Here is a 27,406-nt window from a genome sequence, read left to right on the forward strand (position 1 = left end):
GGGACTGTTACTGCATAATGCATGGAAATACACTAAGTGTGCTGTATTATGGGGGAGTGACTTAGAAGGGAAAAAAAGGTAAACTGTCCAGCACAAAAACCTCCCAACACAAAGAACCACACCATTAACGGCGTGCTGTACTGTATCTCAAGCATTTTCTGAGTTTCTGCTGGAAGTTAACTTGCCCCGCTGGAGTTGCTGTGCAGCCAGGGTGAGCCATAAATAAAAAGGATTTTATAATCTTAATTATACAGACATTTCTTTTTCTTTTTCTGCTCTCCACTGAGGGCCAGCTCCCCCTCAGACTCAGCAGGTTACCGTGGCGATGCCAGGCAACCTCAACAACAGCAGCATTCAGCCAAGATTTAGAGCCGGGGTGAACGCAGCCTACGCTACACTTTCATGGTCCAGGGGAGTGAGAGGAAGGGTGGAACCGTGAAGGCTGCACCTCCACCTGGTTCTGTCGGAAAATTGTACTTCCCATCCCCGACCTCAAGTAGGGATGGGACGATACGCGATATTATCGTTTATCGTGATAAAAAACACTCGCGATAATCGTATCGTGGAGATTTAATTTTTATCGTGATATCGTCCTTATGCACTGGGATCAATTCACCTTTTATTTGCCGAGCTGCATATCCATATAAAAATATGAACGAAATAAAAAGAAAATAAACAAAAATAAAAATAAAACAATTCACAGGAGGCAGGCAGTGATCACCCCATGTACCATTTAAACCCTCTATAATTGGTAAAATAATATACGTACTTAATACATCCTTTTTTCACTATCAAATAGCAGATCTACAAGCTCACAACGCGTTGCACCGCGACGCGTTGTGAGCTTGTAGATCTGCTATTTTTTGGCAAATGTTACGCCCCAGGATAATGGATTTTGATTATCGCGATAATATCGTAAATCGCGATTTCTTTGGTCACAATAATCGTGATATGACATTTTCATATCGTCCCATCCCTAGCCTCAAGTAGAGAGCGACGGTCAGCGACAAGGATGCGGGAGCAGAAAAAGGGGGGAAAAATTCCACCGCATGGCAAACTCTATGCAGTGACGTTGAGCCTAGTGTGCTTGTGTTAAGTGAGGTCGGGGCTGGAAAGCAGAAGGTGGCGAGAGATGAGAGAAAAGGGGGGTTTGAGGAGACAGCGCACATATTTGAGAGGCGGGTCATGAGGCCCAAACACCCCACCTAGCGCGCACACACACACACACACACACACACACACACACACACACACACACACACACACACACACACACACACACACACACACACACACACACACACACACACACACACACACACACACACACACACACACACACACACACGCAATTAGTATTCTAATGTCATTGGGAACCTGTACAGCCACCCCTCTGAAAGAGAGAAAGGGAGAGTGAGGAGAGAGAGAGAGGGGGATGTAGTCTCTCTGTACTATAGGACAGAGGGACAGAGAAAAGAAAGCGAAGGAGAGAGAGAGGGAGGGAGGGAGGGTAAACAGATAATGTGGTAAAGACCTATAGGAGGAGGGAGAGGAGAGAAAGGAGGTCTATGAGGGGAGGTGCAGAGAGAGGTTCTAACACGTCGGGGGAGGGCGGGGGGTGGCATGTGAGGACACCATTTACTGCCAAGCAGACATTGTCTGTGTCTCCATGCCAACGCAGTGGCACTCCGTCTAAGGCCAGGCAGATCTCTCCATTAAAGACGTGGTGTGGTGGCCTCGGGTTGTTTTTCCATCGGTCGCCTCATGGTCATAACTGGTAGCAAGATCCATTTAACCGCATGAACCCACAAGCGCCCCGATAGCCGATCTGGAAGTTCCCAATGCATCTACTGCTCTTGTGAGCTTGTAGATGGGCTATTTTCGGCCAAAGAGAGTTGGCGTGCAGGGGGAAATGGAGGGGGCCCCCGTTTGGTTTAAGTCGTTAAAGTGACATCAGTGAGTCTACTTGAAAAAGGTCAGGAAAGTCCACTATAATAGTTAGCCCCAGACACTCCCGCACTGGGTTAGAAAAATACTGTACATACCCACCTGATGGACTGTGAACGCATCCAGCGTGTCCAACGGCCATTTTGGACCTGCTAGAAGCCCCATGTCAAAACACATTCTCTATGCTTCCGTAATAACTTGGGAGGCTAATCACTTTAGCATTGTCTCCTGGCGGAACAAAGTACCCCTCCCTGTCCTGTGTGCTATACCGAGGGCCAAGGGAGCGGTCTGGTGACGGTGTGCTGAATCCGTGTGACAGGGCCCCAGTGCGACAGCGCGGCCCCCCTGTCCCTCCGATAATCCCCGGGAGAAAGGGCCCACATTTGGGGCCGCGATACGCTTAATCCGGGGGGCCTTGCTCACAAAGGAGCCCCACACTTCCTCTGGCCTGGGAGCTTCCGCTGGTCCTGGGGGCCTGGCGTTGGTGCCAGTATAAACACACAATACGCCACCAATACACACTACAATGGAGCAAACAGCATACACACACACACACACACACAGTGGAAATGGACAGAGAGAGAGAGAGAGAGAGAGAGAGGGAGACAGAATCAAAAACAAACTTGTAAATTCACACTGTCCTTACAGGGTTCCAATCCAAACAGTCAAACCAACAAGCCCACGCACGAATACAGAGTGTAAACATGGTGCAGGCACACACAGTCACAAACATGTTCTCTCTCTCTCACACACACACACACACACACACACACACTAACCCTTAACACAACCCCTAAATTTAGTGAGGACCGCAAAAATGTCCTCACTTTCCAAAAATGTCCACTCTGTTGGTTAAAAACTCATTCTGGTCCTCACTCTGTAGTAAGAACGGGGGCACACACACACACACACACACACACACACACACACACACACACACACACACACACACACACACACACACACACACACACACACACACACACACACACACACACACACACACACACACACACACACACACACACACACACACACACACACACACACACACACACACACACACACACAGAATTTAGGTCCCTGCCCCTGGGTTTAAAGAAAGCTTGAATATTTACCATTGAAAGATGTGCTCCATTTAGGACAGAAAAAGACAGAGTGAACATTCATAAACAGGAAGACTGCTTTATTTAACCACATTAACACTGGCACCTCTATTTAAGGCAATTCAAAGATGTCCAAATATTTTTCTCTCCCCCCCTCCAAAAAAAATGCCAATCTACAACTAAGCTCACAACGTGAAGCATTGAGAGCTTGTAGATCATACGATGAATTATGTAGAGCTAAAGTTGTTAATGGCCGAGTCAGATATCACATGGAATGAACAGGTTTATTTATAGTCCGAGCGTTTCAGGCAAAAATCGTGCACTTCATGAAAGAAGCATGACATTTGGCACACAGTTAGAACATGCCATATGGAACATTTTTGGCTATAGGGGCATCGCAGATTTGTCTTGGGAAACTTGTGGGAGCCAATCAAAGTTGGGCTCTCATAGACTTTACTCTACAGTAAAATAATACAAAAAATAAATATGCTTTAAGTAGCATGTGAGGGGTCAAACTAGGTGTTTTTCGGGATTCTGAATCCAATACAGGCATTTGTTTTGCACGAAAAACATTCCTTTCCGAGAAACGGACGCCACAAAACTGTGAAAAGTGATGACTCATCAATAAACCATAGTTTTATCACTTTTATGGGGTCCGTTTTTAGCCCAAGGAATGTTTTTCCTGCTAAACAAATGTTTGCATTGGATTCAGAATCATGAAAAACACCTAGTTTGACCCCTCACATGCTACTTAAAGCATATTTACTTTTTGTATTATTTTACTGTATAGTAAAGTCTATGAGAGCCCAACTTTGATTGGCTCCCACAAGTTTCCCAAGACAAATCTGCGATGCCCCTATAGCCAAAAATGTTCCATATGGCATGTTCTGTGTGCAAAATGTCATGCTTCTTTCATAAAGTGCACGATTCCATCAAAATACTGCCCGAAACGCCTGAACTATAACTCTAAAGTCTGCAGTTAATTTAACTGAGTTAAATTCTCTGTTCTCCGAGTTGGCCCATGGAGCAGTGAAATCAAATGTGCATAACCACGACTTTCCTAAAGACTTTGCCCTTTATTCATCAGGAAAATTAACAATAGAACTGCCATGTAACAGAGAGACATTTAAGTAAACAGTCTCAGATGAGTCACAGAACTACTTAATTCTTCAGTTTTTCTGAAGAAGGAATCCCTAGTAAGCACTGTGAGTACCTGAGACGAATAACAGTCTAAATAAGTCCGTATTTTAACATTTTGGATAATTTCTTTTTTTGATTTACCAGACTGTAAACCACAAACTAGAAGTTTTTAATTTCTTAAAGTCTTAATGTACTCCCCCCTCATTTTGTTGAGTTAGATTTGTTTTACTTAACTCATATATATTAGGAATTATAAGACATAATACTTATGGAAAGTGGAAAAACAGCATATCTCCAGCAGTTTGTGGAACAACAGTCTAAGTCCGTACAAGCAATATTCAGCAGACAAAGGGAGCCGATAACATTAAAACAGACAATTAAACAAAATGATGGGGGACTGCATTAACAATTTAACAGCTTAAACATTACTAGTTTGTGGTTTACAGTCTGGTAAATCCAAACTATATATATTCCAAAAAAATCAATATAGACTTTATACTGTTATTCGTCTCAGGTACTCAAATATCAATGAATTTCTAAGTCTTTCCTTCCTATCATGGAAGGAAACGGCCATTTAGCTCTTATACGTCATACTTGAGGATGGGAAACACCAAGCTCACATGGGGACACGTCCTCTTTCCATTCTTCCCTTTTAAAACATGGGTTCTCTTGAAGGCAGAGAAAATAAATTCCGACATGAACAGTTTTTTTGATCCAGCCATACTTCATCAAGAATGCATTTGTTTTATGCCACATGAAGCACAAGGTGGGTGGGATTTAGTGCGGGGGTTTACCACAGTGTTCAGGCAACGTCAGGTAAACTGTCAAGCAGAGTGAATTGAACTCGCCTTTCCGAATACAGCTATAGTGATTGCGCAACTTCTCTGGCCCTTAAAACTAACAGATATATAAAAATATCTGACCCAGGTCTGACATGAAGGTAGGCCGTCCTCTCCAAGCCTCTTTAGTACCTGAACGGTGACCCTTGGCTGAACATCGCTCCGGCAGTCGCTCACGGTCAGCACAGACCTCTCGTGGTTAATAATAAGCATGAGCAGTGATTTGCGGGGCAGGGAGGGAGCGCTGTCCCTTACAGTACGAGGGACTTAATAGAAAATAGACGGCTGGACTGGGCCAATTGTTTTGACAGAAAGAGGTCCACCACGGTACTGGCATTCGTCCCTGCGTGTGGTGTCCACCAAGACTAACCGCTCATGACAGGGCCAGGAATGTGTGTGTATGTGTATGTGTGTACACACCAGGCCCAGGGGAAGCGTGCCTAATGTGGGAGAGAAACAGTGAATCCAACATGGCCTCTAGCCAGCGTCAGTGTTCCTTTCCTGCAGAATTAGCCTGTCAATCTGCCCTAATTCTCAAGGACGTAGGCAGCTCTTAAAACGCAGGCTGGGTTTAAACTGGAGGCAATGGCAACGTTCTTGACGGTTTTCTCAGCACTGGTTGCAGACAGACAGGCTGTCTGGCAGAGACAGGGCTGTGGAAAGTCAGACTAAAACAACTAGAGAGCCGAGCCACTGGTCAGATACAGTCCAGTCTTATGGTCGCAGATTGACTGTGTGTGTCCAACAGCAAGCTGGCAGGGGTCCTAGCTGAGCAGGAAGCCTGCACCAAGCCAACTTCAGAGGACAGACCGTCCCAGGAATAACTCTGCACATCTGCCCTTTATGTGGATGTTCATGTCAATGAGGTTTTCAGACAGACTGCCAGACCAGGCCCTCGTCTAGTCCTGGATGTTGGCCCCGCTGACGTGGGCCTGCCTTGGGCTCAGCCCAGCCCTGCCCTGGCTGAGCGCTAGGTTGCTGTTGACACACCACTGGAGGGCCAGAGGCCATTTGCATTCATGTTCTGCCAGCTCATGTATCCGACACCTGTTGCCTGGCCCAACTCAAACAAGCCCGACCACATCACAAAACGGAATCTGTGTGCGTATTAACTTCTTGTATCTGTGCAAATTTACATTCCATTTGTGCCTGTGTGCAAGGTTACAAATGTATTACTGCCCTGTGGCAAAGATTTCTCTGACGGTTGCTTAAAGGTCGTCTTGCATAATTTACCACACAAAAGACAGACACACAAACCAAGAGTGAAGAAACAATCCCTTTATTAGGTTAAACCAATAATAACGTGTCAATATTAAAAGAAAAGCAAATAAAGCTATAAATATGACATACAAATAGTTCAAAGTTAGCTTCACAGGAATCTATTGAATAAAACATTGTTATTGTGGTTTAGTGGGAGAGCGTGGATGTTTGGAAGTAATGAACAGCTGCCAAAATCATACGGCCCCATTCTAGTCCATACCAAAAATGCACACGTATGTTTCAAAATAGAAAACAAACAAAAAGCGAAAACTGACCTAATATGTATTCCACAAATATATTTTTAGATTTTTGGCCGCACAAAATAAACGTTTTCATTTCATATTAAAGCTGCAATCTGGAAGTTATTTTAATGAATATGTATTTATTTGAAATTAAGTGTGATAATATTACATTCTTGGTTGAATGCTCCTTTCTGATTGGCCAATCACAGAATTCAATTGTTATTTTTTAATAGCAGACTACTGCTATGAACAGACTGTTGTCAGGGACGGAGATTGGGCACCTGGATGATATTGATCCACGGTGCTTGATTTTTTGCTGTATCCAACATGGCGGTCAAGTAAACAAACTGTTATTTTAGAGCTAAACAGTAAAATAAAACATTTATTTTTACATTTGAGGTGAGAAAAAGACAATGCAGTAACAGAATATTGATCTTAGAGACCATTTTCCATTATGAGGTGGAATCAGAACTTTCCATAACCTGAACCTATTTTCTTTTCTCTCTTTTGGTTCTGGTTTTGTTTCTATAGCGTACGGCCCTGTTTCAGATGAGGTTCTGGGAACCTTTTTCAGGTCCTGCTCTTGAGGTAGTACTATACCTGAGTTCTGGGAACCCATGGGTGGGGCCAGCAGCGCTGCTGCTCTCAATTCTGGACCTTCCCGGTTGGGTCTGGTTTTATGGAAACTTAAGCAGAACTTGGTCCCGGGAACTTCACAGGTTCTTGAAAGTTCTTGGTTCTGGAAAGTTCTGGTTCGGCCTTGTAGTGGAAAAGGAGCTATATACCCTGGAGTCGACAGGTAGTAGCGCAAGGGGTGCATAAGCACAATACCTCCCCTGGTCCTGGTCGATGAGGGATTCACTCTTGGATGGTAGAAACTTATAGATCACAGCTTTAAATATGTGTTGCTGTATGTGATATCAGTAGACATTCAATGAGGAACATACTGTCACCAAGTTGAAACCGATCCCACATATAGTACATATTGTAGAGGACAAACCTCATCTGTGAAATATTCTGTGTATGTTTTCCACCTCTATTCCCATAAAGCAAGAACAAGAACATAATATTCACACAAACACACACAAATATATATGTAACATGTTTCCAAATTTGAATCATACATGTGAAATACAGTAGCTCTGGTCCACAGCGTTAGAAGGGGCGACCATAGCTGAATGGTTAGGGAGCCTGTCTAGTTGTCCCAGGTTCGATTCCAGGCCAGGCCAGAAATGTCGATGTGTGTCCCTGAGCAAGACTCTTAACCCCTAATTGCACACGTGCTCCATGTAGGCAGCGAATCAGCTGGGTTGGGCTGAAAATACTGAATTTCCCTCTTGGGAGGAGTATAACTATTATTTAGAATGAGTTCTCCTTAACGCTATGTCACCGATGATAACTTGCGCCACAGGAAATAAAAAATACAGCTACTCACCAAAACAAAGATGGCTTTAGGGAGCTGAAAGCCTACTTTCCTTAGTGGGAACACTCAGGGCCCCCCACCACACGTCTAAAATACACCTTTTAGCTAGAAAAGAAAATATTTCACCGTAAGTAAGAATCTGGTCAATGGAATTTTGTATTGACATGATCTGTAGGATCTGTTACTCTACATACCCGATGGTACCCTCCTTGACTATCCTGAAGTGTTTGTTACTGATGATTTTCTCTCGGCCCACTTCTTCAAGTGCAGGGTCCTTAATCACATAGTGACATCTCTTGTGTCTTCCAAACTCGTAGTGATTCGATTCGGTGTGAAATATATCATTTTTTTTTCTGTCCAAAAAGTGTGCTTTAGACGTGACGTGGGGGGCTCCGAGTGTTCTAGCAAGGTAAGTAGGCTTTCAAAATCTTAGAACCGTATTTGTTTTGGTGAGTAGCGAAAGCGTATTTTTTTATTTTTACTACAGACGAGAGGCTGAGCAGCCTGGGCTACGGCGGCTGTGAGCAAAAGGGCTCATCGTGACATAGCGTTAATGAGACCTCCTTTTAACGCTATGGACCAGAGCGACATTTGTTTGGGGTATGGGTCACCGTATAGGGGTGAAAGGAAATGACCGAATGCATGAAATCAAAGCAAGACTGAACGGACTACTCCCTATACCCATATATATACAGTATACTGTATGGTTGGTTATGTTTATTCAAGTCAAAGGCATACCCGACAGCTAAACAGTGTACTGAGGCTGTTAGATTATAACAGAGTCTATAACATTTACAACCTTTTTGATTTCAGAGAACCATTTGGCCACGGAGTGCCATTTGATACCAATCTAATAACATTTGTATTGTCGATTTTTATATGATTGTCCGATAATGACATAAAGTCTGTCATTTGGTCCAGAAAGATTTTACCGTTTATGAACTGTAGGTAGGCCAATACCCTTTTCAAAAATAGCAATTCTTGTAAATTCTCTATTTTTGTTATGTAATACTGGTGATAATTAACTATCAATCATATAGCTGGGGACCTGAAGAACAGTGGTTCCCAAATCTTTTCAGGTCGAGACCCAAAAGAGAGATTAGGCGTTTTCCCGGTGACCCAAACTAATGAAAACAGCAGAACTACAAGCGCACAATGCATCACTTAGCGCAGCGTTGAGAACTTGTACATCGGCTATTATCACTACTTCTTTGATTTGATTTCTAATTGATGGAATTTCTTCGATTGTATTCATGAAATTACATTGAAAAATCATAGATGTTTATGTTTTGACATTTACTCGTGACCCATAAAAATGTGTCCGCAGCGAACAGATGGGTCCGGAACCCCTGCTTGAAAACCAGTGCTATAGGTACATTCTTTTCAAAATAGCAATTCTTGTACATTCTCTAGTTTTATCATACTTGTAATGTAATAATGGTGATGATTAACTATCAGTCATATAGCTGGGGACCCCGCTAGAAACCCCCTCAAGGACTACTGGAGGAGGTCCCCGGACCCCACGTTGAGCACCACTGGTTATAAGGTATAGAAGTGATGAGGAAGGCCAGTGGGTGAAGCAGTTCATCCACACTGATTGGACACTGCTGTGTTCCAGCCGGTGAGGAGCCAAGCATGGTGAGATTACAGAGTGAAGCAGCAAGAAGCACTTTGCACAGAGAGAGAGGACATGGATGTACAGACACATACAGACAATCAAGACGGGCAGGCAGGCAAAACACGGACTCAAGCAATATATCTTCAACCACTTAAACCCTGTACTTAGATGACCGGAGTCTGCCAGGGCTCTATACTAGGTCCACTCTTGTTTTCGCTCTACACTTTACTATTTTTGCTGAAAATAGCACATCTACGAGCTCATAACGCGGCTATTTTTGGAGAATGTTCGCCCCCAGAATAGGGACTCTAGGGTTCAAGTGGTTATGTGAAAAAATGGGGCAGCGTATGTGTGATGCTCCTGTGATCTAGGTTTTAGGCACGGTAGAGCAGGATCCTCTCTGCACAGACCTGGCCCACCAAGCCTGCGTACTGCTGCACCTCCGTCTCGTCACTGGAGCCCCTGCGTTTGCGACTGTACGCAGCGTAGGGCATGACTGTCCGTCGGTAGAGGACCAGAGCCGAGCCCACATCCTTCAGCACCCGGGCATCACCTAGAAAAGTACAAACAGACAAAAAGGTATACAGTACGACCCAGGCTAGTTGCATCACATATATAACAGTGGTTCTCAACCTTTTCAGGCCGCGACCCCCAAATAATCATAACTGGGGACCCCCCCACCCCACGAGCACTAAGAGTTGAGGCATTACATGTTGTATAACACGGTTCTAGTGTGAAAATAGCAGATCTACATGCTCACAACGCCTCGCGTTGCGAGGCGTTGTGAGCATGTAGATCGTCTATTTTCACAATTTCTGCCAATAATATTTGAGAATTTGGCCAATGTTTAAATTGTCACTTTAGAAATGTGCAGATACCCTCTCCTCTACACACTTAAACTTTATTTTGGTTTGTTTACCGTTGAGTGAGAAAACAATGTTGGACATTAAGTTAATCCTCTGGGGACCCCCCAAAATAATTTGGGGACCCCGACCCACAGGTTGAGAACCACTGACATATAACAATGTCTGCACTCTTTCATGCACTAAATAAATACATAAATGCATAAAAATTGCTCTCTCATGCAAGTTAACCTCTGAGTGACTCCTGCTGGCAAGGAATTGCAACACTTTTTTTTTGCACCAATTCCCTCTGTGCCCGAAACTGAAGTCACGTACCGTAGGTGCGTTGGTTCGGCTAATTTGCAGGGCTTGTTTACAGGGGCCTTGCTCCTCGCTGGTTTGCAAACCTCAGAATCTCATTAGGCCTTGTGTCATAAAGTCTGCTGGCTCCCCACAGACCAGTGAAAAACACACTGCTATGGTCCGAGCATGCAACGCTCAGCAGCTAATGTACTCTGGAGAGTTAGGAGGGGGGGAACGGCGTGAAGAAATGGCGACCTCTCTGCTTCACGCCGACACTAGTACCACAGTCTCCATGAGTCGAAGGGGTAACGATACATTTAATAGCGATACGATACAGTACGTATCATGACGATACGATACATGGACGATATTGGTTCATTCATGGCGATACGATACGATTCGATTCGATTCAATGATTTACAATCGATATTGTAACTATTTAGCAAAAAATGTAATCGGTATGAAACATGTCAATAGTGCAGGTTTTTTAAGGGAAAATATATTACTATGGATATAAATAAGTAATACATGGACATTATATTTCAACACACATGGACAAACCCGCACCTTGACATAGAATAGAGATTAGGTTACACACATTTATCGATAGACCAAGAGTATCTATATGGAATGGAAAAGTACATACAATCGATTGTTTGTATTGCAAAACAATTTGAACACACACACATACACTACAGTATGCCTTTACTAATTATCAGCTCAGCCTACAACAGCTGTCTGCTGTGCAGCTTGCAGTTGCCATAGAATGGAGGATACACTTCCATCATCAGCAGTGTTGTATTGGTGATTTAATTAGGCTAATTTAATTACATATGCATGTCGCTTAACACCTACACTACTGGAGTTAGCAGACCATTGATATGCTCATTCCTATGTTAATACCTGATGGTGTGACACTACAGCTTTTGTAAACGTACACCCTGAATTTAACTTGTTTCTACTTTTTCTGTTTTTTTTGGTCTCCCCGGTGCGGAGAAAACAGAGGAAAAACACAGGAAGAGAAAATCAAGAGTCAGAAGAGCACAGTTTTCACGCTGGTCTGTGCGGTGGGTCGTTATGAAGGTAGCTAGGCAGCGATGCAGCCCTGATTTCCCCCATAATTATGTAAGCATGGGGAGAGTCCCGCCCCCTCCTTTTCAGTCTCTACTTGAGGAGGGCGGGGATTGACAGACAAATTCCCTCAATAGCGCCCCTTTGCCAACAAAGGGCATGTTGGTATTGCAGCTGAAACGGCTTGGAATGACAGAACATTCTATATCTGAGTGGTTGTTTAGGCTTAAACCTGTATAAAACGTATTATGTGCCAATATTTATTTAAAATATATTTTTTTATTATGCATGGTGTAGCCCCTCTAAGGGTTGTTTTACATCGATGCATGAGCATGCGCGCCCTCCTGCTCAAAAATGTAGTGACACGTCCAATACAACACTGATCACGAGTGATGCTGTGGCCTCATAAGTCATAGCACCATATGTGTCAAATAGAATGGAGCTACGATTGGTATTAGCTCCTGCAAGGCCTCCCATTCAGAAGTCAGGACCACCACTATACCTTGTTACACCCATGTGGTGTCCAGCTGAACAGCTCTCACTTTTACCAAATTCCTAAAACATTCACAGCCGAATCTCATTCCTGCACTCCAGCTCAGACTTGGATGAACATGAGACAGAGGAGCCAAAAGAGATACGACACTAATTTAACAACTTTTTTTTTTTTTTTTTTTTTTTTTAAGATTTGTTTTTGGGCTTTTTATGCCTTTATTTGATAGTAGACTGACAGGACATGGGGAGAGAGATGGGGAATGACATGTGGCAAAGTTCGTCCGGATCGGGAATCGAACCGGCCACGCCAGCAGGCATTATAGCCTAGTTGCCCTAGTATGTGGTATGTGCCTTGACCACTAGGCCAGCGGGCGCCCCATAATTTAACAACTTTAACCTGCAATGTTTATGAGCAATGACTTATCTTAACTCTTTGAGTGCCCCCTTTTTCACCACTAGAGGGCCCCAATGACCAGAGAATTCTACTTAGACAGTGCTGGTATATGCACAAGCCCTGCAGCCATGACATGCCTGAACACTTTCCTTTGTGCATGTACAGGAAGAGGATGAAGTTAGCTTGAAGTTAGCTATTGGCTACCAAGCATTTTAGAAGATCTATTTTCTGCAATTTAGCCTCGATTAAACCTTGCACACCTCATGCATGGGAAAAAAACAGAGAAGAATGAGCTCTAAAAAATCCAATGCAATCCTGGATTGCATTGGAGTGGATTTGTGCAGTTTGTTCACAGCTTTCAAACAAAAAAATCCGATTGGAAATCCGTTCAGGCATTCTTGAGATAATAGCCATTATGTTTTACATGTTATGTAAACAAAAATGGCTGCCCTGTATGTTAGATGGGGTTGTATGGGGGTGGAACATGCAAAATCGCGATTGAAATCATGTTCACCAGATTTGATGGGGTCCAAAAAAAAAATTTCAAAATTTTTTTTTCAAATATTTTTTTTTTTTTTTTTTTTTTACTAGTTCGGGATCGGCACTCTGCGATACGCTAATAAAGCCGAACTAGTTCGGGATTGGCACTCAATGAGTTAAGACAAATACTACGTGCTAGGGGTGTAACGAAAGTTAAATCGAAAAATCGATTTTAGTTTGCAACAATCTACTATATCGGTGCAGGTTTGTCCATATGTATTGAAATATAATCCATGTATTTGCTAGAGAATCACAGTGTTTAGTTATTTATATCCATTATAAAAAAATCCCTTAAAAAACCTGCACTATTGGCACGTTTCACAGAGATTAAAGTGCTTTGCTAAATAGTTAGTATATCGATTATAAATCATTAAATCGTATCGCCATGAATGTACCAATATCGTCAATGTCTCGTATTGTCAACCATGAATCGTGAATCGTGATGCGTATCGTATCGCTATTAAATGTATCGTTACACCCTTACTATGTGCACATTACAACCAGGGTCAGTTCATTAAGCAGTTCAAAAGGCTGGGCCATTTGAACCTGTGTCAACACTGTTCCCTCACAGGATCCTGCTGATTAGTCAGTAATGATCCAGGAAGAGGATTTGTATCACGGAGGAGATACTGTATCAGTGGTCTAGGTGAGGTCCAGGACCCCTTAGGGGTCCTTGAGGGAGTTCCAGGGGGTCCAGAGCTAAATGAGTTAATAGAGCAGGGGAAATCTGTTTAACCACTTTAAACCACAATGCATTGTCAGCTTGTAGATGTATATTTTCACATTTGGAAGAAAATGTGGAAGAAATTTAATATTTTCTTGTATGGGGATTTTCTTGGGGGGTCCTTGACAAGTTTGCCATGCCTGTCGCTATAATTGTGAAACTTAAAGTGCACTCAGTGGAACGCACATCTCCACCAAGCTGGGTGGAACTCCATATTCGCCTATGACATAAAGTATGATTCCATATTTGGGCAAAGTCCCAGCCCAATCCAACCTCCTGACATTATCAAATTAAATACATTTAAAAACATTTAAAACACATGGAAATTCTTGGCCTACTGGCAGCCTGCACAAGAATTCTGGTGGGCCCAGCGTTTTGCAAGATTAGCCCTGACAAACACACACAAACAGACCCTCTTCTAAACAAGCCCAGCCTCCCACAGAGCCACACTGTAAAAAGTTATCCAGAGGGCCTGTAGTCCAGAGCCTAACATGACAGATGTACTGTTCTAGGAAGCTCACAGCTGTTTTAATTGGGTCCAATAAATAAATAAATACAATTAAGCAGATGTTTTTCTTGCTCTGCCCCCATGCCATCTACCTGGCTCTATTTATACTCACACAAACCTCCCAGAATCCCCTATGCTTTTCGTATTTTCCCCCAATTCATTACTTGTTACTGATTCATTATTTATTGCTTATTATTTATTTCATTAAAACCCTTAAACTTCTATATGGTGTGTATCTTTGATTAGTGAAAATAGATGATTGATGATATCCATAAATCTATAAATCAACACCAATTTAAAACAACCACAGACCAGCAGGACTGATACTCATACCCCCTTAAAATACAGCGAAGGCTGTGTCTTCAATTGCTCAGACCACCTTAACAGGACTCAAAACGCAATGAATTCTTAACAGGACTAATGACAAACCGCCATGTCACGTAATAAATATCAAGTGAGTGGTGCTATTTATGAGTTCATTTCATCAAGCGTCCCGCTAGCCAATCACAGCATGCCCTGCGAAGCTTGGCCAATGGGACCCTTGGCGTACAACAAACTGAGTCGTTTGTGCCAAGATGTAGGCCATATTTAGGCCAGATTAGGGCCACGCTTCAGTTTACTTAAGCCAAGGACATTTTACACAACAATCTTTGAGCAGTTTGTGCCAAGGTGTAGCCATATCTACGCCAGGTGTAGGCCACGCTTCAGTTTACTTAAGGATTTTTTTAACACGTTTTTCCATCTTTTTTTGATCGGACAAAGCCAGATGTTTGAGCTATGGCTCCTGTTCCAGGATCACCAAAAATGAACGAAATGCAGAGATCACACACCATCCAGTCACCATGGTAACTCAGCATCACCCCTACATCCTAGTCCACCTTAAGGGCATAGTCACACATCTGTATGAGAACCATTCTGGCAAGCCCAGCGCACACGCCACAACACCGGGCTGCTGGGTGCGTTGGTTTCCCATGATGCAGCTTGTGGGCAGTGCTGGTTTTCTGGTGTGTAGAATAGATTGTTAGACTGTGTTTGGAGTGTTGGCTCCCTGGAGGAGAACTGGAGAACTGCAGTGGGGTGCCTGCCAAGTGGGGTCGGCCATGGTGCTTCTTTCCTGTTGATTGGCGTGTATCAAAACAGCATCCCGATTCCAGCAGTGGAAGCTTGTGATTGGCTGAACCGGAGATAGGGAGCGCTCCGTTGTGTTCCCCTGGGCCGCGCAGAGGTGCCGAAAGTCGGGGGCTGAAGATTTACTATTCGGTCCATAGGGGCACATAAGTCGGTAATGGCGCTGAGTTGGCTCATGCGACCGTCGCAACGCTCGACACAGAGACTTGCTCGCTACCGCTCGCTCGGCAGTGTCTCACGTGGCTCATGGTCGCCTCCGTCATCTCCACCGAAAACAAGCACTCCGCCCTTGGTCCATTGTTGGAACCGGGATGCAGTTTTGATTCACACCGTTGGTTGATGCCCGGTTGAGGGTTCTCCGGTGTTGAACTACAGGTTTCGGATGGTTTCAGGCACCACGGTGGGGAGCTTTGCAACCATGGAAAGTTAGTGAACGGGACCTAAAGCATAATTATGTTGATTTGCCTGCCAGCCAGATTTAAATTGTGTGCCTGTGACGTCATAGGTGCCGCATTGATTTTATAAACAATGTGATATCAACTGTGATCTTCATATTAAAATGTTAAAGGTATGAAATTTAAATAAAGTAATCCAGGCATGTACCATTTTTGGCTTTTGACTTGCACAAGGACATTCTTGAATAACAAGGCACAGAATGAAGCCCTGATTGCGTGCTCGAACCCACAAAGGACCACAAGTCTTGCCATTTCCCTTGTTTCAGCCTCTACTTTTCAGTTCCGTGCAACAGTAATATTTCCACACAAAGAAGGAGAATCTTGGAAAAAGCCCCAAGCCTTTTTCTCTTCCCCTCTCTCTAGAGATATATTCATATTTCAATGAAGATCTTTCTATCCACACTGTGCGTTCATGTTTAATTTAATAGCTTAATTTCACTGTTCACCAATACCTTCCTTGCCTTGCAAGCTTTGGCATCCACACAGCTCTAACGATAAAATGCTGAGTCATATCTGAAGCTCCATTACACAAGTGCCGATTTTCAAATGAGGATAGAAAGCAATATGTTAAACATCGTCTTATGGGGGAAATGTATTTCAACAGATATAAACAAGTAACTTTCACATGATCATAACTTTGGCACTCTTGAGTAGTATTAGTGTCCTAACAACACGGCAATGGAATGCATTTATATTCTTTATTATGCTTCCTCAATAACTCAGGCTAATCGCATTTGTGTCGTCTCTGGGTCCCCCCGGTTTCTCCATCCTGGAATGGGACGGATCCACAGTTGAACAACTGCAACAATGTGACCCTGCTTCTCTTTGCCTCCTCTGTCCTTTGCTAACGTCTGTGACAGAGGAAATGGGGGGGGGGGGGGGGGGGACTTGAAGTGAAGGCATATTAAGGAACGAACACTTCATAAACACTAGTGGACAGTGGTATGGCTGTCAAACAGTCAATTAACCTCTACAGTAACACAGACCAGAGCGCAGAGAGGACTCTTTATATCTCTCACTCAAGACAATCCAAACATCCGTCCATCGCATAAACACTCGTTTACAACTTTCCCTTTCGGCTTCCTCCTTCCTTCCTTCCATCCATCCATCCATCCATCCATCTCTCCTCCTTCCCCATTTCGGATAGTCTCCAGACCCAAAGCTATCCGGGAGGGGAGGGGGAAGAGGGGGGTTCACCGGATGTCCAGTGACACAGCAGCACTCCAGGGTTGAAGACCTCCGGGGCCAAGGTTCAAGGGTCGGAGGAAAGAGGAGTGTTGAGGAGTGAGAGGGTCAGGGCCGAAGCGAGGGGCCTTGACACCTCTGGTCATGTTTCTCTGCCTCTTCCCGTCCATCTGAGGATGTCTCAAGACTTGCACACTGCACACTGGTCAATGGCAGGCCACATGGTTCACCCTCAGATAAGACCACTTCCTGTGACCCTATGTCGCAATGTCCCCCCCAAAAAGGGGCAGTTCAGCATGGAAAGAAAGAATGAAAAGTACTACTTTTGTGTTTTGTTAGGCAAAAAGTCCCAGTAAAAAAAAAGGAAAAAAAAGAAAAAAAAAGAGCCTGTCTGGAAGTTAGAAAGGACTCCCTCACGTCTCCCTGTGCTCTGACAGCGGAGGATTTGAGATAGAGGAGTGATGTCCCCTCTCTCACCTTCGGCTCGAGTGGAAGACACCGGGAGAGGAGTAGGGTGAAGTGCCTGTGACTGCGGGGAGCTTAGAGATGCAGACAGGCTGATTAAAAGAATGAAAAGTGAGCCAGGCGGGTATAAAAGTAGACTTATGGAGTGCACTGTGGAGAAGCCAGGGAGGCTGGAGGTATTATGTGGGTGCCGTCAGACAAGGGCTCGTAAACATCCCGGGCCCGTCTCTGTCTTTTCACCAAGCCCTTCTGTTCCCTCACCTAATGTCTCATCTTGTCTTAGCAGGGCCATACCAGTTCACATGTAGTATGTGTAAAAAAACAGACCCTTACTAATGAAATGAACACCGAAAATGTTACTGCGTACATACTGTATATGTGAGTATGTGTGTGTTTGTGTATGTGATGGAGAGACTAGTTGCATCAGCTTATACTATAGTTATAGTGCGTGCGTGTGTGCGTTTGGGTGTTTGTTGGAGTCAGCGTTTGGCATATCTGGTTTGGCGCCTGCTTGAGGCACTTAAGGTTCACGGGGTGACTCGCGTGTCATGCACCCCCCTTTCTTTTTTTTTTTTTACAAGAGTTTATCCTGCAGAGAGGGCAATGCCCCTACTTCTCTGTCAGCCAAACACAGATTACAAGCGAGGGTGTGAGTGTGCGTGTGTGAGAGACGGCCCATATGTTTCTGTACAGAATGCGTGTGGGTGTGCATACTGTGTACAACATGTATATGTTGGGTCACAAAGAGAGGCCCCTATAAGTGTGAGCAACAGGCACGCAATCAATGGGATCCAGCTTTGGACAGGGTTGTGTAAACTTTAGATTAACACTGTTTCCACACCTCATTAGGACAACGCTGTATCCTACACACACTGACAGCCTAAATGGACACCTGACAACCTCCCTCTCTCTCTCTCTCAACCAGGGTGGGTCCCTCACAGCCCGGCCTAATGCAGCCTAATGTCAGCCTGTGGAGAGGTTGGGATGAATGGGCTACAGCTGGGCGCTTTGTTCAAATCAAATCAGACCTTATTTATGTAGCAGATTACATGAAACACATTTGCATTTAAATTAACCACATATTCCTTGGAATCCCAATTTTGGGCAAAATGTCCTTAATTTTGGCCAATTTTGGTCATTTTTATATCGACACATTTTGAGCTTGTACATAGGCCATTTCGCTATATGACGTACAGCAAAGTATACCGTGCTTGAGTGGTTGAGTGAAAGTGTGTCCAGAATGGAGGGGTTTAGTATCGTCTTTCTTATACTGACTGATGTGGAAAGATAAGTAAGTTGATCTTTTAAATTGCTTTTCTCCAATATTTCACAAATAAAGTGAGATGTAAAGTATAGACAACATGGTTGGTGAAACAGCAGTGACTGTTCAATGTGTGTTAAAAAAGGACCCCAATGAAACAAGCCCAAAAGCTTTATTGAGGTGTTTATCCTTTTAGTTATCTAATATCAGAAAGTGCACAGCACACCAGTCCTTATGAGGAGCCAACGGAACAAACACTAATCAATGAAGAGTATAGCCACACACTCGTAGCTGCCGATGCAGATCTTTTATTACACAGAAAGGATCAACGTTTCGGACAGACTGCCTTCTTCAGGGTTGTCTTCAGGGTTGTATCCTTCTAGTTGACCTTGAACCAGTGAACTGTACTGTCATGAAACTGTACCTTTTCCTATGCAAACCTCTAATAAAATCTTCAATCCATCAATCAATTAAACATAGCAGGAGTCCAAGCGTGTAGGGTCCAGGATAGAAGGTGCCCGCTTACATGCAGCGCATACGTTTTTTTCTCAGGTAGGCGTATCAAACAATGTCGTTGCTTACAATAAAATGCTATTGTTTGCTCCTGTGTGATTTAACTTTGTTTTTGGTTGTGTAGGTGTACAATCATTTTATTTAAAATATGGTAATTCTAAACCCTTGGTACGATAGTTTAACACAGTAGTCTGACTCTATGTAACAAAAAACTGTTTAACCAAGAAATAACACTTAAGCCCTTTGCACACAGGACAGTTGCGTTTTTTTTCGTTTGCGGCATGAATAAAACGCATTGGATTTGGTGTGCAAGGCTGTGCGTAATCGGCACTGCGGATCCAAAAAGGAGTCATAAAAGGAGTGATGAGTTTTTTTTACCGCATGCGACAAGACGCACAAATCGAACTGGGTTCGATCGAGAAAAAAACGCACGGCGGCAGCCACTCGTCGCACGGCTAATTCGGATCCGGTGTGCATGAGGTCATAGAGAATCATTGTTTTCTTTTCAAAAAATTATATTGTCCGTGCGGTTAAACGCGCCTGTGTGCAAAGGGCTTTACCCTACCTTTAACGCTTTTATCTATCAAAATCTGTTTTTTTTTTATTATTCTTTTTATATTTAACTTCTAGAAAATGTTCTCAAATATCAAAAATAAGTTCCATCAAATTGATTAGAAGATGTTGCACCTTTTTGGTTTCTTTTTCGGTGCACCATGGGTCAGGCTCTACTCCCCATAGCGATAGGGACCACAAGGCTTCTATCCACTGAGCTAATTCACCAAAAGAGGGAGGAACATGGCTTGGTTTAGGTCAGTGGTTCCCAAACATTTCAGCTCGTGAAATTAGACGTTTGCCTGGGACCCAAACTAGTGAAAATAGCAGATCTACAAGATCACAACGCATCGCGCTGCATCGAGAGCTTGTAGATCGGATATTTTCACTACTTTTTAAATATTTTCTTTTTCAAATACATGGAATTTCTTAGATTTTTCTTTGATTTCTACATGAAATTATTGCAAAAATCATTGAATTTTGTTTCTAATTAATTACAATGTTAGCTTTTTTGGTAGTGCTTTTTGAAAAGGTTTTGAAATAATAATAATTAAAAACAAAATGTAGGAAACAAAAAAATAAAGGGACCCACAATGGGTCCCACCCACTGATTGGGAACCAGTGATTTCGGCCATGGGACGGACAGGCCACAGGCTGAAGGTTGGGGCAGAGACCGCAAACCTCAGCAGGGTGCCAGGCTGCTGCTGCTGCTGATGACCCGGTGACTGACTGACCGCCGTGTGTATTTTTGGAAGACAACAACCCTTAGCCACCACCACCACTCTGGCAGGGGCCATCTTTAGCTATCCGTTCCCTGGCCCACACAGCGGCAGGTTGCCTGGCCTTGGGAGCCAACGATCATGCAAGCTGGTGCTGAAATGTACTGGCACCGCATTCCGACACGCAGAAACCCAGGCCTGAAATAATGTCCCGGCCTGTCCAAGATCAACAGGCCATGCAGGAGCGGAGGCACCACAAGGGCAGGAGAAACACGCAGACACACAGGCGCATATGTCCAGAGAGACACACACCGTGACCACAGACAAAAAAATCCCCAAGTGTGTGGGCCATTACGCTGTCTTCAGTAATTTGTGCCTTGTTGGGTCTCAAACCTGTGACTGAAGGGAGGAGGTCAGACCTACCGCCAGCTAAGCTGTTAATGACCATGCTGTAATGTCCATGTTCTAATCGTCTCTTAAAATATCCATTTACTTCCAGTTTTACCTGGGCACGCTGCATTGACTGCCACTTGAGTCAATAAAACGCTGTCTGCAAAGTGAACGAGAGAAAATTTGAATAGCAGTGGTAGTGACCATCGGTGGCATGTTGATTAGGTCACTCAAGAGCACCCACACCCCCCCCAAACACTGCCATGCTTTCAGCTTGCCTCACTCCTCACTGGATTCTGAGAAGCCATCATTCGTACTTTAAATGAAGTATACTAGTTTCTGAGTAATTGAATCTTCTTCAGTGCCTGTCCCATCGTATGATCAAGTGGCGAGAGATAGAAGGAGAGGAGACAGGTGCCAAACAGCCAAAGGCACAACGTTTTGACGTCACAGGTGTACCGGTATGTGTATATGAGTTAATTTCTACCTGCCTGCATGGAGCAAGGTCCAACTATGACACCACAGGATAATACCGTTCTCCCTCTGCCACTCTCTCTGTGCCATCCTCCCTCCCTCTGCTTCCCTGTTGCTATAATACATTCTTCTTATGTCACAACAGGTTCTCCATCTCTCTCACCTGCACTCTTACCAGACTCCTCTCTGCCTCCTTTAACATCCTGGTGTATAAAGTACAGTACTTGAAAGATACAGTATACTGTAGTTAGTTTAATAAAAGTATAGATATATTACTCTAAAGTGACTCTAGAAAAATCTAAAGTCACCCATAAGAAAATCACTTGGGTAAAAGACTTACAGTAGCTCACATTAATTGTACTCAAGCATCAATCAAAAGTAAATATACAATTATAAAAAGTTAAAAGTACAAGGTGCCTTTCACAGTACAAAAACAAAACAAGCATTAATTGATTTATCTTAAAAACGTTATTAACTGTGATTTGATCCTTTTGGGAAAATACTTTTTTTACCAATTTTTTTTCCCCCAGGCCAGTAACTCACCATGATTTTCTCGATTTCCGTTGGGATAGAATGGGGGTTTTGGCCGATCGTCGATGTCCCCGTGCGTTTCGCGTGCGCGATCCTTTCACGTAAATGTCCCCGCAAATAGTCCATGTGTGACTGAAGAACAGAACTGAAAAGTTTCGCTAGCATAGCCCCAAGCATGGCTGCTGTAGGAGCTCGAGTGTGCAGACAGCAAACGGATGGCTGGGAGTAGCCTTGGAGAAGGAGAGGCGCTGACGTCACCTCTGCTTCATGCACGATCTGCATGAGCTATCAGTGCACGAGTGGTGACTAGGGAAGGTTAGACGATCGCCGATTTTCGGATCAAAAGCTTTTATTCCGGTTTTAAAGACAAAGTCCGGGAATGTACGACGTGGCTGAGAGTCCCTGGGGGGATGTGCGATATAGTACGGTTTTAACATTAAGGGGCTCCCCGTGGCTTAGAAGGTGTTAAAACTGCCAAATACAAGGCACAAATACTTAGTTTCCATACAATCAATTATTTGCAATTCAAAACGATTCGATACCGATTACCACATTTTAAAACGATATGATACGATACAAAGCCAAAGCGGTACAATATTTTGCTTTTGCAAACGATATAGTAGATCATTGCAAATTAAAATAGATTTTTTTATTCAGCTACTATATCCTTACACCCCTAGTAATGGGTGTTTATGTTCATCTTCCTCTAAAGCAGGTGCCGGCATAGTGTCGTCATTATCACCACCACCACTTCTATCGCCAACATTGGACGAGCCAATGGTGTCATGTTTGTGTTTCCAGAGAATGACCAATATTCAAATGGCTCTGCTGTGTGGTCTTGTCCTCAACCTGTCTCGACGAGACCACCAGCTGTTCTCGCACAAAATACAGTCTGGATGATCTAATATCATGACGGGGGGCAAAAGGTTAAATTACTGATGTATTAAAAATGTCAAGTATAGAACTATAGATCCTCCCAAAAACTAGTACTGTAACGAGGTGTAACACACAGCTGTATTTTGTTACTTTACACCACTGACTCTCAGGTAGGGATGGGACGATATGAAAATGTCACATCACGATTATTGTGACAAAAGAAATCGCGATTTACAATATTATCACGATAATGAAAATCCATTATCCTGGGGCGGAACATTTGCCAAAAAATAGCAGATTTACAAGAGAGTGAAAAAAAGACTGTATTGAGTAGGTATATTATAAGTACCGTTTACCAATTATAGAGGGTTTAAGTGGTACCAGATATGCAGCTCTGCAAATAAAAGGTGACTTGATCCCAGTGCATGACGGAGGACGATATCACATCATAAATAAAATCTTCACGTTATGATTATCGTGAGTGTTTTTTATCGTGATAAACGATAATATCGCGTATCGTCCCATCCCTACTCTCAGGTTCTTTAGCTTCACATTTCTTTCTCCTCACTGTCATACCTGGATAGTTCTTAAAAAGAAAAAGAAAAACTCAACACACTTTCCTGTTCATTGTCCCTGGTTGATGATGCGGATTAATGGGGAAGTGTAAACACCAGACAACTCAGGTTACGGCCCGGATGATACCCTCAGGCTTGTATACAAACGGGCACATTAACGTGCGCGCGCACGAACGGAAGAACGTACACGTGCACTGTACGGATCTCCGGAGTGTTCATTTATCTTTCTGTAGCTCGTGAGCGTGAAATGCGTACAAATGACTCTCACGGGTCCAAATTGTGTAACCAAATGGACTCTCCAGAGTTAAATAAACTCTCAAGATGTCACAGTGTAGCACCCAAAGCTACTGTATCCGACACGCGAGAGGTAACTTCCAAGTTCATTTCAGGTACAAGGTGTTGCTGTTCAGGACATCAGTTTCCGCTGCAGATTGCAGAGAACTGCAGAGTCAAAAGCACACGACTGGCGCTGTGTGCATGTGTGTGTGTGTGTGTGTGTGTGTGTGTGGCGAGTTAAACAGGAAGCACAACACTTTCTCTGCAATAAACCAATTCTAACTATTCCCCCCTCCCACCCCTGGCTCTCTGTGCTCTCTCCCTCCTTCTCCCTGGTCCAGACAACGGCGTCTGCCAGTCTAACTGCTCTGCACAGTCTATTACCACCCGTCATCATTATTATAATGACCCTTTTTTCGGTTTAATGACAGTGTCAGCTCCGCTCTGACCACAATACCCCCCCCCCCCTCACAAAAAAAAGAATAACACGCAAGACCTTTTTTTTTTTTTACCGGGAGAGAGAGTGCGATCAGGGCAGCCCGCACTCAGCTGACCTTGGGTCAGTGACCGCACGCTATCGGGATTGAGTCCAGAAATTTCAACACACACACCGCCACAGCAGCACGACCCAGATCAGGTCGTAATGAAGGAGGAGGGGGGGAGAGTTTCATGGGTTTATCCAACAGAGCCTGCAGGCGTTGTTGGAGTAGCCAAGAATTTTAGACCAGTGGTGGGTAATTTTCTCCAGATATTATAAAACATACTCATAAAATCTGGTCTGAGTGGTGAAACGTACTGGTCACCTGGTGTATGTACGATGGAAAAGTCTGCCCTTATAGTGTCTGATGAGCATCTGACGATTTCATTGGTTGACTTTGGTCAATGTCACGTGCAAATAATACACTTTTTTGTTTGTAAACTATAGACACCTAAACCATTAAAGTGTTGATTAAACCCTTCATGTTATAGGGCGAGGACACTTTTTTATAGGTTTGGGTTGTGTAGTTAGTTAACTTGCCTTGATGTAACTCCAAATGTGGGCGAAATATCCAAAATTAATGTATTATTTGAAGATCCGGCCTAAAAGAGTGACTTGGGAGCTGTTGCAATGCAAGTCAACAAGGAGCCTATTTTTTAATTATTAAGTGTGCCTGCCATGCAACGCAATGGCAAAACACTTATTGTAATCCGCCATACTTAATTAATTAAGTCCATAGTTTCGCCACAAATTTCTGCACGTAATAACTGCCGCACAATTTACGCCACCCACGCAATATATACATCAAAACGTGCGGCTCGGCCGGGAATAGGTTGCTATTACTTTTCTTTCCGATCCGCGTTACCATTGCGACGTAATTCGCAAAAAACGACGCCAAAAAACCCCATTGACTTAGAATGGGGGAAACTTCGGCACGTAATAACTGCCGCACGATTTACGCCACCCCCGCAATATATACATCAAAATGTGCGGCTCGGCCGGGAATGGTGTGCTATTACTTTTCTTTCCGATCCGCTTTACGATTGCGATGTAATTCGCAAAAAACAACGCCCAAAAACTCCATTGACTTTGAATGGGGGACTCCGAAAAAAACCCAGAAACTTTGGCGCCACATAACTCTGCCATACTTTTGCCTAGCAACGTCATTTAAAATGTAAAATGCTCACACAACTTTGGTCTTTTTCCGACCAATAGGGATGAGCTGTAATTGATTAAGCCTCGCCCCCTCTTTAACAGGAAGTGCCCTTCACCAAACAGGAAGTGCCTCTATAACTCATGAACCGTTTGTCGTACAGACTTGCGGCTGGTGTCATACCTTTTCTTTTTTTCTCAAATTTTTTTTCTCAATTTTTTTTTTCTCAAATTTTTTTTTTCTCAATTTTTTTTTTCTCAAATTTTTTTTCTCAAAATTTTTTTTTTCTCAAATTTTTTTTCTCAAATTTTTTTTTCTCAAATTTTTTTTTTCTCAATTTTTTTTTCTCAAAAATTTTTTTTTCTCAAAAATTTTTTTTCTCAAAAATTTTTTTTTCTCAAATTTTTTTTCTCAAATTTTTTTTTCTCAAATTTTTTTTTCTCAAAAATTTTTTTTCTCAATTTTTTTTTTCTCAAATTTTTTTTTTCTCAATTTTTTTCTCAAAAATTTTTTTTCTCAAAATTGTTTTCTCAAAATTATTTTTTTCTCAAAAAATTTTTTTCTCACAATTTTTTTTTCAAAATTTCTTTTTCTCAAAAAAGTTTTTTTCTCAAATTTTTTTTCTCACAAAACAATTTTTTCTCAAAAAACTGTCGTTAAAGTGCGACCCGTGATAACGGCCAAAAATGCTCCAAAACGCCACTAATTAGTCGAAATGGCTGACTTCCTGTTTGGTTTCTGATTGGCTGCTGGCCTTGTGACGTGGGTAGAGCTGCGAGGGCCTGGTCATCGCTGCTTGCAGCTTTAATTCATTAATCGTCCATGACCTTAATTGGGGCCTATTTCGCCAAACAGGAAGTGCCCCTCACCAAACAGGAAGTGACCCTTGATCTCGTGAACCGTTTGTCATACAGACACGCGGGTTGCGTCAAATGAAATAACGCTAATGCTAACACCAACCGCTACACAAGGTTGCACAGACTTAGCGAGCTGCAGGCACACTTAAAATTTCTTAGAAATTTTCTCTTCTAGTTATATTTCTAATCACAGGAGCAACTATTTTTTATATATCTATGTAGTTACCTTATATAATGACAAGATAACTACACAACCTATAGGTTATAGGTTATATCCTAAATATCCTTTTTGAAATGAAGTGCCATGTTTTCATAGTTCGAGATAGTCAGTCTGCCATGTCAACATTACGTTTATTATGACACCATATAAAAATACAATATTTACAGCAGATTCTCTCACACTTCTGCCAGTGTGCCAGTGATTACTCTCCCCTGTGCCAATGTTGGCACCCGTCCCTAAGCTTGCTCTAAATTGTCCTTTAAATACAGTTGCCAAATCTCTGCTCTCGTCTAGACTGGCAGCATGCAAGCCGGTTCATGGAGTTCAATAGGTTTGGAATATGGTGGTACCTGAGTCGGGGTCCTGGTTGAAGCGAGAGTAGCGAGATTTCTCCAGATGAGGTATGCAGCTGGATATATTCACCCAGACATAGGTCTCTGGACACAGCAGGTCTGAAGGGAGGTACTGCCCCTGGAGAGAGAGAGGGAACACAAAGACAATTACGTTTGTACGTAGATCTATGTTATGTCAAATCCAATCCTTCACCGCCATGGACGGCGATCTACGCCAAGTTAGTGATTTCAGTGATTACGCTAGAGGGCGTTCCTTGCCAACGTATGAATGGTGCTAGGCTGCTAGGAGAAGGATACGACAGGACATGATGCTATCCCAAAATGCTGGTAGACAATGTTATCAGATTTAGAAAATGTCCTTTTCCCAGATTGCGTTTTAAATGTATTGAAAGGTTTTGTGCAGCTATTGATAGATACTGTATGTCTTCATTATGACCGCGGGTTGTGGGCATATCATCATTGTGTGTGAAGCAACTCCTTGCAACAGCCATTGGGG

At 43.2% G+C, this 27,406-nt stretch overlaps 1 protein-coding gene across 4 annotated transcripts in view; it reads right to left on the reverse strand.

The window, feature by feature from the left end:
- Positions 1-6,294: 6,294 nt before the first annotated feature.
- Positions 6,295-27,406, reverse strand: part of ate1 (arginyltransferase 1) — a 106,135-nt gene continuing 85,023 nt past the window's right edge. For 3 of the 4 annotated variants that reach the window (XM_080740978.1, XM_080740977.1, XM_080740976.1), the window contains 2 exons: positions 26,908-27,028; positions 6,295-10,128 (listed from right to left, as the gene is read on the reverse strand). In XM_080740978.1, coding sequence (XP_080597104.1) covers positions 9,950-10,128; positions 26,908-27,028 — 300 coding nt within the window. In that variant the 3' untranslated portion in view covers positions 6,295-9,949. The remainder of the gene's footprint in view (positions 10,129-26,907; positions 27,029-27,406) is intronic. The other variant, XR_013962666.1, reaches the window with a different exon arrangement.

Source organism: Nannobrachium achirus (genome assembly GCF_963921795.1).
Source record: "Nannobrachium achirus genome assembly, chromosome: 13".
Lineage (NCBI taxonomy): Eukaryota > Metazoa > Chordata > Actinopteri > Myctophiformes > Myctophidae > Nannobrachium > Nannobrachium achirus.